The sequence below is a fragment of the Thermothielavioides terrestris genome, chromosome 3 (assembly GCF_000226115.1).
Source record: "Thermothielavioides terrestris NRRL 8126 chromosome 3, complete sequence".
Classification (NCBI taxonomy): Eukaryota; Fungi; Ascomycota; class Sordariomycetes; order Sordariales; family Chaetomiaceae; genus Thermothielavioides; species Thermothielavioides terrestris.
In genome coordinates this window covers 3,497,962-3,510,007 of record NC_016459.1, presented here as the reverse complement: position 1 = coordinate 3,510,007, position 12,046 = coordinate 3,497,962, and the positions used below count along the sequence as shown (strand labels likewise).

Sequence of the window (12,046 nt, the reverse complement as noted above, 5' to 3'; positions counted from 1 at the left end):
TGGGGTCTCGCCAGAGCCTGGCCAATCAACCACGCATCACGGTCGGGCGACATGCCCATTCTGATGTTCAGTGCCGGATTGTCGTCGTACAGGTCACGTCTGCAGGGCCCACCAACGACCACTAGTGTGAACCCAGCGGACACCTTGGTCTTTCACCAGGAGGGAAAATCTGATAAAGACTTGCTATTTTGAATCGATCCATTCCACGTGGTTCTCGACCGCCTTGCTCCTTCCCATCCATTGCCCTTCTTGCTCTTGCCGAGTCTACCGTAGTTAGGCAACCATTCGCGTCTGCGGACAACGGTTCTACGCCTGCCAGTTTTGCTGCAGAGCGACCGGCCGAACCTCGAACCACAGCCACCCAAACCGCACACGGTCGCCATGAGGAGGCCTCTGGATTGGCTACGCCCCAAGGAGGTGCCCGTAGCTGAGCAGGAATGTCCCCCAGTGAAGGCTTCCGACAAGGAGGCCAACGTGGCCGGCGGCACCACCAACCCTGCCGGCGATGCCGAGCATGATTCGGACGAGATCTCGGTGAACGCACAGGCGGGTGTGCGAGATGTCGAGGCCTTTACCAAGGTCTGGTCCAAGGGGCATATCGTCCTCGCCTACGTGACGTGAGTGGTTGCAGGGCCTCCCCGTAATCCATGCGACGACTCGCTGACCTCGCCCAGCATCTGGTGCATCTACTTCGTCGATGCCATGCAGCAGGGCATGTCGACCTCGCTCACGCCCTACGTGACGAGCGCCTTCCAGGAGCACTCCCTGACCGCCGCCACCTCCATCTTCTCGAGCCTCATCGGCGGCCTGTTCAAGCTGCCGCTCGCTAAGATCCTCGACATTTGGGGCCGCCCACACGGCTTCATTTTCATGATGATCTGCCTGACCATCGGCCTCGCCATGATGGCGGGGTGCAACAACGTCGAGACCTACGCTGCTGGCCAGGTGTTCTACTGGGTCGGGTACAACGGCGTCAGCTACTCAATCTCCATCTTCATCGCTGATACATCCGCCTTGAAGAATCGAGCCCTAATGTTCGCCTTCGTGAACTCGCCCTACATCATCACCGTGTGGATCGGCGGCCCGCTGGCCGACGCCTTCCTGAACGGGCCGGGCTTCCGTTGGGGTTTTGGCGCCTTCGCCATCATCACGCCCTTCATCTGCACGCCCCTGCTGGCCCTGTTCTACGTCAACTACCGCAAGGCCCGCGAGCAAGGCCTCATCACGGACCGCGAGAGCAACCGCACGTGGCTGCAGTCGATCAAGTACTACGCCATCGAGTTCGACGTGATCGGCCTCCTCCTGATCACAGCCGGTCTGGCCCTGTTCCTTCTGTCGTTCAACCTGTACGCCAGACAAGCCGAGGGGTGGAAGTCGCCCATGATCATTGCGTTCATTATCGTGGGCGGCCTGCTGGTGGTCGCATTCGTGCTGTTCGAGAAGTACCTCGCGCCCAAGACCTTCATCCCCTACGAGCTGCTCATGGACCGCACCGTTCTGGGCGCCTGCGTGCTGGCCGGCACGCTGTTCGTCTCCTTCTACATCTGGGACAGCTACTTCTCATCCTTCCTGCAGGTCGTCAACGGGCTCGACGTGACCAAGTCGAGCTACATTGTCAACATCTACTCGATCGGGTCCTGCTTTTGGTCGCTCGTCGTCGGCGCCGCCATCCGCGTCACCGGCCGCTTCAAGTGGATCGCGCTGTACTTCGGCGTGCCCGTGACGATCCTCGGCGTCGCGCTCATGGCCGCCTTCCGCCAGCCCGACGTCAACGTTGGCTACATCGTCATGTGCCAGATCTTCATCGCCGTCGCGGGCGGCGCGCTCGTCATCTGCGAGCAGATGGCCGTCATGGCTGCCACGTCGCACAACTACGTCGCCGTCGTGCTCGCCATCGAGGCCATGTTCTCCAACGTCGGCGGCGCCGTCGGCTCCACCATCGCCGGCGCCATCTGGAACGGCGTGTTCCCCCAGAAGCTGGCCCAGCACCTCCCCCCCGAGTCGCAGGCCGACCTGCCTGCCATCGTCGGATCCCTGACCACCCAGCTGTCCTACCCTGTGGGCTCGCCCACGCGCACTGCCATCCAGCAGGCCTATGGCGACGCCCAGCGGCTGATGATCATTGCGTCGGCTGTGGTGCAGGTCATCTCGGTGGTGTCGGTGCTGGTCTGGCGCGATATTAAGGTGAAGGATTTCAAGCAAGTCAAGGGCCTGGTGATTTGATTGAGTGAAGGGTTGCGGGCATCAAGAAGCAGCCTGTCAAGAGCGTTGTAATCGCTTGGGAGGAATTGTGTCGAATGTACAGAATTGAATAGCCGGAAGCAGCGTCTCTTGAATGACAATTAGAACCCAGACCGCGATTCTGGTCTAACGCTTTCGCTGCTTCACCTGCCACTCAGAGGGGCGTAGTGTGCGAAAGAGGCCAGGTGAATCGTGGCGATTATTTGTATGGACATCGACCGGGCTACTCACCGCTCTCTCCTCTCCTATGGCTTTGCTGATACGCCAAGTATTCATATAGGATATTTGTAACATGACTGCTCGCAGCGAAGCTTACCCCCCAAAGGGTAGTTAGACTCAGCGGAGCTTCAAAGCCCCCAAGATGCGCCGGCTTCCACGTTCTGACTTGCGACTCCGCAGCTCCTCCTCAAGCCGCTGCAGCTCCAGCTGCTTCTCTGGGAGTTTCTGCTCCTCGGCCGCCCTGACCTCTCCCGCCAGCTTCTCCCTCGCCTCGCGCTCTATCCGCCTGATCTCCTCTTCCCGCTGTCTTTGCCGCTCCTGCTCCGCCTTGATCTCGGCCTCCAACTTCTCGCGCGCTGCCCTCTCGATCTCACTCCTTGCTCTTTCGATCGATCTCTTCGCTTCTTCCTGTGCCCTTTGCATCTCTGCCATCCGTCGCTGCAGAGTCTCCTCGGCTTCCCTGTGTATCCGGTGCTTTAACTCGGCCAGCTCCTCGGCCTCCCGCTTCTTGCGCTCCTGCTCTTGCAACCGGGCAAGTTGGGCTCTCAGTTCCTCTAGTTCGGCATCCCGGTCTTTTGTTGACTGAGCCTGCATTGTGTGCTGATCGTACGCCGGCTGAGAAGAGCGATTCGGGAACTGCGGAGGCCGAGCTCCGAAGGAGCTCTGTCGTCTTGCGTTCTGCGGACGGTAACCGGGCCTGTTTCATCGTTGGAATCGCCTTGGGAAGTCTCTCGCCTATCCCGAGCGAAGTAGTCGTCAAAATCGGACAATTCGGCCGTGTAGTCCATCTTGCGGCTCCCGAAACGGGAGGGAGGCGGTTGCGGCACATCAAACAACCGCTCGGAGCCCGCTACCCCGTTCGCGTTATCTCGCCACTCGCTTTTGTGCTTTCCTGCGTCGTAATTTCTCCGGCGGTTCCCTACGTGTGCTGGCCGCCGCCGAGTGCCGCTGTCCCGCCTGTCTTTTTGAGGCCGCACAGGCGAGCGAGCGGGCGAGCTCCTGTAACTACATAAATTGGCTGCCACCGACGTATCATCGCTGTCGGTATCTTCCGTAATCAATTCGGCACTTCCATCACTCGTTGCCTCCGTGTCTTGTGTCGGTTGGCGGCTCAGGGCGGCGAGAGCAAACGTAGTCACGGATTTCTCTAGCTCTAGGTGCGTCGCGATCCTTATGAATGAATCATCGGTGAGGTTCTGGACTATATCAAGCTCGGACATCTTGAACGGCTGCAGCGAAGTCGCCGACAAGAGCCCGCCGTCGATTTTGCTGGTAAGTCGACCGGTGCTTAGGAGTGAAAGGACGAGCGATTCGCCACCAGACGTCTGGGTCTTGCTCGGGTTTGTAGGCGGCGAGGACACGCCGCCCGTGTCTTCCTGGGCGTCCGAGCGGCCTCCATCGTCGGCCTTGGCATCGAATGCTGCCGCGACTGCGTGGTCGACTCTCTCGGCATTGAGGAAGGCCGTCTTCGTGTCCTTCGTCTGGGAAATAGCATCAAGTATTTCCTCTTTCAAGCCTCTAAGACCTGCGTCAGCGACAAGAAAAACAGGAACAAAGAAGCCGGGCTGGCCCTTACTCAACGTTGTAACCATCAGAGAGCTGGATCGTGTGGACGAAGAGCGACAGCGTCAGCTTGAGCGACCCCAGCGCCGCCTGCTGGCTGCAGATCTTGGACTTTGCGAATAGCCATCGTAGCTTCTGTCGCGTGCTCATCGGCTTACCGGCCTTGACGTTGGCGAGGAGCGGAAGGAGAGCTGTTTCGAGTTCTCCAAGCTCGGCTTTGCACTGCGACACGATGTGCTGCAGGATCTCGGTCGTAGCGCTGTCCATTTTCCGGCGTGCGCTGAGCCGGTCTCGGAGCTGGCTCAGAATCATGGTCACCATGCTGATGTCGGAGGCGATCGCCTGAACGCTCGCGCTCGCCGCGCCGAAGTGGTCCCACACCGCCGCAATGGCCCGCGAGATCTTGAAGCCTGCGGCTGCGATTGTGCCAATGGATGAGATGAGACCCAGAATCTCGGCCATTGTTGACCAGTGAGTTGCACCTTGCCCAGGACGAGTGGATATTGCAAAATGTTCGGAGCGTCTGACAAAGGGAGGAGGACAAGAATCAAGTGACGGGTATGGAAACAACTTGAAATTCTGCCTCGGAGTGAGGCGAGGCTGTTCGAGCTGACACAGCCCCCAGAATCTTGCATGATGGCTTCTCGGGATTCATCAACTGATTGGTATAGTGTACGGCAAACCCCACCACCCGCAACTGAGTGAGCGGCTCTTGGAGCGCACACCTCAATCCAAGCCCTGGCGATTTGTTGCGCAGCCCCCAATTGCCGGTGGGTCTCGCGGGAGCCTTGGGTGTTGACTTGGTCGTTGATCCCTTTCCATGGCCTCCTGTGTAAGCAGTAGGCTACCCATTATCCGGAGCGTTCTTTTAGTACACAACAAGGCTCCGAATAAGTCAATCAATTCAAGTATGAGGCTCTAATTGGATTGAATTGCCTGGATCCTGGTGGTGATTGACTTGATTGAAATTGATCAATTCGTTGTCAAGTTTCGTCAATCGCCATATATACCCCTAACCCTGACAGACCCCCCCACTTTTTCTATGCCCCACCTTCCTGTTCCGTACCATACCTCTTTTTTCCATGCCCTGCCTAGCTCTCTGGCTCTCTGGCTCTCGGGCACTTTAGCTCAATGGCACTCGCAATGGCTGAAAAGCTCAAAAATGCAATAAAATCGAGAGTGGCCAGTGTTGTTTTTTCTGACTAAGCAATTGCTTACATAATCCCAGATCCATGAGCGGGCCCACAGAAGTCTCAGGCATAGCTGTGGCTGTGGCACTTGCTGGAGCAGTCGGTTGGCTCGGTTAGAGAGCTGGCGATGCGATGCGACTCCATGACTGGCTCCGTTTGTATGCCAAGCCCAGACTAGAGGGTGGGAAAAAACAGGGCGGTTTGGTGGTGGCTGTGGTGGCTGGCTGGGCTGGGCTGGGCTGGGCGGGCTGGGAGGTATCTTGCGAAGCACTGACCACTATGCGGTCTTGGCAAGTAATTGCAAGTAAACAAGTCAATTCCAGGCCCAGGATTGATTGCCAACAGGGCCGAATTGCGTTGAATTGCATTGAATTGGATTGAATTGAATTGGGTGGATTTGACTTGTTCGGAGCCTTGGTACACAAAGTGATACATGGCCGGGGGGCAACTTCGCGACACGTTCTCAAACGCTTCAGAGGCTGAACAACCCGCGGCAGACCGATTCAGCCAAGCCATATTCGTCTGCTCCGCTCAAGTCCGAAAACCTCTGTCAGAACCCAGGCCATGACATGGCCCCGAAACGGCACCCCCGGCCGGCACACCGAGATCAGGACCCAGCAGGCTGGGCGCCCAACTGGCGCCCAACCTACGCCCTCCCCTCCACAGGCTTCCACAATAAAACATCTTCAACACTACGATCGAACGCACCTTCAGTGGCGTGCCCGCATCGTGATAGCTTCGATCCAGCCGAGCTTGCGCAGTGGTTTCAACAACCTCTGTGCAAGCGGGAGACAGCAGCCTCTTCACACCTCCTCCAGACCGTTATTGCCTCCCCGGGCATTTACGACCCTAACTAACCCTTTATTGGATACCTGAGGACGAACAGTTGTGTACACTAGAGGGTGTGATTGGGGTCGGGTCAGGTCAAGCACTTCCTCAACCACACCACCTCCTCTTGGAGGTACGCCAGGAACAGCCGTGCAATCTGCTGTGCACCACGATCCTCGACGGCAGCTCCTCGGAGTGGGCTCAATTAGGCGTTCAGCACAGTGTATGTCCAGTTACTCGGCGGAAAGGTCGCCACTAGACTGTCGTCCTTGCAAAACACACTGTGGTCGGTCCACGGGATGCAGGGCGGCTGGGTAAGATGAGTGGTACCCGTGGCGTTGAAGAGAAGCCTGGACGGGCAATTAGTATTCGGATTCGCGTCAGTCTGGCGCGCGCCGACTGTGAGGAAGAGGGTTCGCACTCACGGATGGGCGGGGTCCTTGTCGGTGCATTCCCAGGCCTGGCGGACGTCGATGCGGCTGTTATCGCCATAATCGTAAATGAAGAAGACCTTGTACTGGGACTGCACGTCGAAATTCTCGACGACGTATGCCTGGATCCAGGTGTGGTTATTGTTACTCGTGTTGACCATGGGATAAGCCAGTTGATCCGTGGCGGTCCACAGGCCGATATGTGCGTTGTTTAGATAAAAATACATGTAGAAGGTGTCGATCTCCCACGGCTCGGTCGTGTTGTCGGCGAAGAAGCGGAACGTGTCGAGCGTCCAGCTCGCGTTGGTCAGCGAGTCGACCGTGCAGCCGCCCACCGTCGGCGGCGGGTCCGTCAGGCTGAAGACGGGCAGCCCCTCGGCCCGCTCCGTAACGCTGCCCGGAACTTTTGTGCGCTCGTTAGTGCAACGGACCTCGGGGAGGGTCGGATCGGGCGTTGCGCAGCTAAGCGGCACATTGGCGGTGCCCGACGCGGCGACGGCAGATCTGGCATGACTTGTTAGTGTGCTTCTTCCGATGCCCGGGGCGTACCTTGTACGGCATTGGCCAACTTACGGCACTTGGTTCGTCGCCGGGTCCTCAATGCAATACCAGACTTGACTCAGCGAGAGAAGCTCTTCTTGCTGGTTCCATGTCACTGTTGTGCTAATGCGGTTGTATGTCCCAGTGTCGGCACTACAATTGAACGTGACCGGTCCTGGATTGGTTCTAGGGTCCTGCGCGAGCTGCGCGGAGCAATTGGCCTCAAAGCCGATCAAGTCGTTGGTGATGGTCGCCCCAAAGTACAGGCCCGGAAGCACCCATTCATGCGTCTGTGGGTCGATGTAGAACGACACATTCCGGAGTACCGCTTGAGTGATGGTCCACGACGGACTTTCGGTCTTCGCCGAGCAGCTGGCCAGGTCGTAGCCCGTTGGCGGATCCGGATACGCGGGCGTCAGGCTGACTGGGGACTTTATGCTGCCCCGTATCAACGTCTCCGCAAAGACTGGTGTCCCGCCCGCGGTGAGGGCGATGGTTGTGCTGCCCGTGGCGTGCACCATGATGCTGGGGAATTGTCAGCAGCAGGGCCAAGCGATCGCCAGAGCGTACTTACGGGTCTCGCTTGTCACTGCAGGACCAGGTGTCGTCGATGTCGACCTGAACGTTGCTCTCACCGGAATGGGCCGTCACATGGATGGCAGCGCTGCCGGCAGCCGTGCAAGTTCCCTGAGTGCAGGCGACGGCTCCCTCGTAGTTGCTGGCTCTATTGAGGAGGCGGAATGACACATCCGAGCCGGTGACCGTGAGGTTGGATATGACCCAGCTAGGGATGCTGAGCGACTTGTCGGTGCAAGCGTTGGCCGGCCACACAGGAGGGCTGGGAATGGCGGCCCCAGCCAGCGAGAGTAGGGCAAAGGTTGGGAGGAGTTTCATGAGCGTCTCTTGCTCTTAGCGAAGACTTTGTGGGTTGAAGTTCTGACGGATGCCTCCCCACAGTTGTCCCTCGAGCAGACAACTGAGCGATGTTTATATAGCTGGGAAACTCCGTCAGGCGCGTCTTGTGTGCCATTGAGCTCACATTGTTGTGTTGTGCGGAAGGATCATTCCGGGCAGCGGGATCACGGGGCCGCCGTCAATGTAACCTGGAACATCTGTGATGGCTTATTCAAAGTTTGTCAGAAGGCTCCCCCACTCCGGGGTCCGAGTATCGTGAACGGCGACTCAGAACACTGTCCGCATCACGCCCCCAAACTTAGATTAAATCCTATCAGTTTGCCACATGTCACAACTATCAGTTCGAGGTCTCCTCCTTCCGCATTCTGCAGGTGTTGTCTGTTGCGTCCATAGGTAAGGTAGCTTCAGACAATTGTGATTGTCAGATTGGGAAACTCCGCGGAGTGTTCCGAAGCCGTGAGACTTGGTGGTATTGGGGGCTGAACAAATGATACGCAGAAGGTCCATGTATGCATGTGCAAGAGCTGCAGGGGAATCACTTATCCTTGCCCAGTGAAGAACTCAGCCGAGTGAGAGCAAACAGGGTTACCTAACATTGAGCAACAAAGAGGTCATGACCCCGAACCGACGGTAGAGATCGTGCATGCTACCACGTATGGGGTATTCCTAAATGATTCCATCTACAAATGGACCAATCTGGGAGCCCAAGAGCATGGCCAATTTCCAATCTCGCTCGGCTGCATGACTAATTGCTCTGTGCATCAACTTCACTCGTGGTTTAGCTTGCGCACGTCATTGTCCCAGCATTTCCGCTACCACACCCCCTTGCCCCAGCCCGGCTCCGGCTTTAGCCTTAAAATGCCCCTGAGAAGACACTCACCCAGGACAATGGTTTGACGACGGCAGCCCCGGGCCCATCCCACGTCTCCCCGAGACCTTCCATTTCCCCATCCCACTATCCCCTCTTCCGCCAACAACAAGCCCCTTCTTCACCTTCCTCCCGACCGCACTCCGCCAGCGCATCCTCCGCCCCGCCTTCGGCGACCGCACCGTTCACCCCGACCTGCGCCTCGAGCCGGAGCAGCAACCGCAGCCGCGTGGCCACCACCACCAACCCACGCCGTCCAAATCAACCCCCGTTCACACAGCACATACTCCGTCGAAACCCCTCCCCCTTCGGGGCCGCCCGCGCCGGACCACCCACCTCCGCCCTGTCACGTACCTGGCACGGCGTCAAGGCTCTCGACGGGGGCCAGCAGCAGCAGCAGCAACATCAGCAACGCCGGGGCCGACCTGGAGGAGCGCCCGCGCGTCGCGCTGCGCTGGTGGTACGTCAGCTCCGTGTACCACCGGCGGGCGTGGTAGCGGGCGAGCGAGTGGCACGCCCGCCGGGGCGGTGCCTCCGGGGAAGAGGGCGTGCGAGGACGGGTGCCGTCAGTCGTGTCTGGGGCCGCGGGACGGGGTGGAAGGGTTGTGCTCTCCTGCCTGGCGGGTGTTCGAGGGGTGGGGAGGTAGTGGTCTTGGATGGGAGGCTGTGAAAGGAAAGAGGCCGACGGGTGACGCCTGGGGGCGAGATAGGTGTCTGTGGCTGGCAGCCGTCGTGTAAGCGGGGGTGTCTCGAGGGCGTCGAGGTGCTGTACCGCACGAGTACGCGGCGTTTCTCGGGCATTGCGCTCGCGCGGGATGCTGCACCCGCGCCGGGTGCAGTCGATCAGGTCAGTTGTACTGCCTGTGGCGACCGCGTCTCTCGGGTCGACGGAGGATCGAGTTGTGGGCGGTCGGACGGCAGATGTTACGGGCCTAGATGAATCCTGTGCGGGAGGAGAAATTGGACGCGTTGCTCAAGCGTCTGTCTTCGGTTCTGGCTGGATTGGAGAAGTTGTCGCTCTCGCTTTTAATGCTCGAAGCAGTCGAAAGGCGGCCTGCAGATGCGCACGCTCCGAAAGAGCGGAAGGGTTGGCTATTGGGACTTGTCCGGCCTGGCTTGAGGTGTTTCTAGAGCCTTCTAGAATGCAGGATTGCGCTTCCCGAAGCGCTCTTTAACTGGCGTGTGTTGGTTCAGGCTGAGAAGCTTTCAGCTCATGTTAGTGGGCGGGACCCGTGGACGTCATATGGATGGAGTTGGAGGGGCAGGCCGAAGGCCGACTGAAGATATTGGGTGTGCAGAGGGGAGCGCAAACTCAGCTAACTGCACTTAACTGAGGTGTAAGATCATCGGCCAAAGGAGTTCTAGGACCAGTTCCAGTTGATGCTGGCCTCAGCCCACCGGCCCTGAGCAGCAGTAAGCCACCGTTCAGGCACGTCTGGCGCCCATGTCCCTAGACCCATGCCGGGCATCGGGATCAGAGTGACACACCCACCCCGTCGTTGCACCTAGAAGCTCTTAAAGAAGAGCGGAGCGTACTTAGAACGCAATGCATTTCAGTCTAACAGTATTGTCAGTTTCTCCTTGGTCAGTGCGGCGGTAACATCACATTTTTCATAGGAAACGGAAGCCGTCTTTGCTCTGAACGGCCGGACCAGAGCTCGATGGTCGCCTTCACAGCCCGGTTTCTCGATGCTAGGAGGAGGAGCCGGCAGCCATTGGCAGACTCGAGTAATGCCAATCTCCGAGGAAAAGACGGTAGATGGTCCATACACTATTCCTGTCCAATCATGGCCGAGACCGATGCCTTCGGATCCGTTGACGACTGGCTGAGGCCTTGGTCACGGCATTACGCAGCCAGCGAGCCCAATCCCCGAAGAGGGCTCTATGCACAGCCACGAACAAGGTGAACCATCCCGCTTGCTTGGCTGTCTGTGCGAACCGTTTTCCTGCCAGTTGCTCGCAGCTCGTTCTTTCCTGCTTTGTTCGACCCTCGGCTGCCGCTTCAATGGGCTCTATTCTCAACTGGTTACTGTTATTATCCTGATAGCTCGCTCTAAGTACAGGCCACCTTCTAAAAAAAAAGAAAGAAAGAAAGAAAGAAAGAAAGAAAAGACACCAGAGAACAGGGAGACTATGTACTGACAGAGCTACTACACAGGATAGAAGCAATGAAGCTATCACGAAGTGCCTAATATACAGAGATAGTGATCAATGATAGTGTTGCTTATTATATTGATCAAAGTATATATAGAAGAGGGCTACTCTAGGCATCTAGATCTATAGCTCTAGTGGATCCTAATTATAGCAATATAGCCTATAGGTGCCGAGCCCCTAGTATTAAAGCCTAGGTTCTAACATACCCCCTTAGGTTAAGCTGTAGCTCTAGCCTATTTACTGTATTTAGCAATCTTAATGCTATCGCCATCCAGATAATCTTCTTAGTTCGGTTATTCTATAGTATTAAGGTTCTTCTATCGCCTAGATCCTTCCAAATGCCTATCTATTTCAATTCTATACGCTCAGGTTGCAAACCGAACCCTCTTCTTAGCTATAGCTACTAGTTTGATCGCCACTTGTTCCTTCTTATATACCTAGTTGGTATATAGTTCAATTAGGTACTTAATGTCGATTAGGTTGCACTTAGCAATGAACCTCTTATAAGGCTCTAGGTTCAGTGCCTTTGTTAGGCTATCTACTAACATTTCCTTAGAAGGTATATATTCTACTTTAATCCTCTTATTCTATACTTCCTAATATAGCTAGTAGTTATAGATATTAATATACTATAGCTTCGTCTATAGGTTAGCCACTTTGGCTATAATTAGCTAGATCGTCTAGCGATTATTATACTGAATAAAAAGATAGTAGTTGTCTAGTTCAATCGATAGCTCCTTTAATAGGCGCTATAGGAATATACCTTCTTTAGCTGTCTACACTAAAGTAAGGAGTTCTACCTCTATAGTTGATATAGTAATAGTATCCTATTTACTAGCGTACTATATAATAAGCCTACTAAATAGTATAATAGCGTATCCTTATAAGCTCTTATAGTCGAGGCTATTATTAGCGAAGCTAGTATCGCTAGCTACAATTAGGATATCGCCGTTGCCTAGTTAGAGTACTAGGAACCACGTCTTATAAAGGTAATATAGCACTCTATTGGCTACCTTATAGTATTCTAAACTAGGGTTCTAATTAAACTATATAAACTATAACGTTATAAAGGCAACATCTAGCCAAGTGTTGATAGC

General features: G+C 56.2%; 4 protein-coding genes across 4 annotated transcripts; 1 reads left to right on the top strand and 3 right to left on the bottom strand.

Moving 5' to 3' along the window:
- Positions 1-381: 381 nt before the first annotated feature.
- THITE_2050335 (uncharacterized protein) lies at positions 382-2,223 on the top strand (the record flags this gene model as incomplete). Its single annotated transcript, XM_003654536.1, has 2 exons — positions 382-617; positions 675-2,223. The coding sequence occupies 2 exons, from the start codon at positions 382-384 to the stop codon at positions 2,221-2,223; spliced, it is 1,785 nt and encodes a 594-aa protein (XP_003654584.1).
- Positions 2,224-2,477: 254 nt separating this feature from the next.
- Positions 2,478-2,912, bottom strand: THITE_2117690 (uncharacterized protein). The gene has a single exon (XM_003654535.1). It carries the CDS (start codon positions 2,881-2,883, stop codon positions 2,578-2,580), a length of 306 nt encoding a protein of 101 aa, XP_003654583.1. The 5' UTR covers positions 2,884-2,912; the 3' UTR covers positions 2,478-2,577.
- A 3,334-nt stretch (positions 2,913-6,246) lies between these two features.
- THITE_160100 (uncharacterized protein) lies at positions 6,247-7,906 on the bottom strand (the record flags this gene model as incomplete). The annotated part of the gene is made up of 4 exons (XM_003654534.1): positions 6,247-6,391; positions 6,467-6,976; positions 7,046-7,537; positions 7,587-7,906. The coding sequence occupies 4 exons, from the start codon at positions 7,904-7,906 to the stop codon at positions 6,247-6,249; spliced, it is 1,467 nt and encodes a 488-aa protein (XP_003654582.1).
- Positions 7,907-8,498: 592 nt separating this feature from the next.
- Positions 8,499-9,781, bottom strand: THITE_2150998 (uncharacterized protein). The gene is made up of 4 exons (XM_003654533.1): positions 9,489-9,781; positions 9,150-9,459; positions 8,808-8,863; positions 8,499-8,709 (listed from the first exon to the last, which is right to left on the bottom strand). Exons 1-4 carry the CDS (start codon positions 9,594-9,596, stop codon positions 8,695-8,697), a joined length of 489 nt encoding a protein of 162 aa, XP_003654581.1. The 5' UTR covers positions 9,597-9,781; the 3' UTR covers positions 8,499-8,694.
- Positions 9,782-12,046: the final 2,265 nt, after the last annotated feature.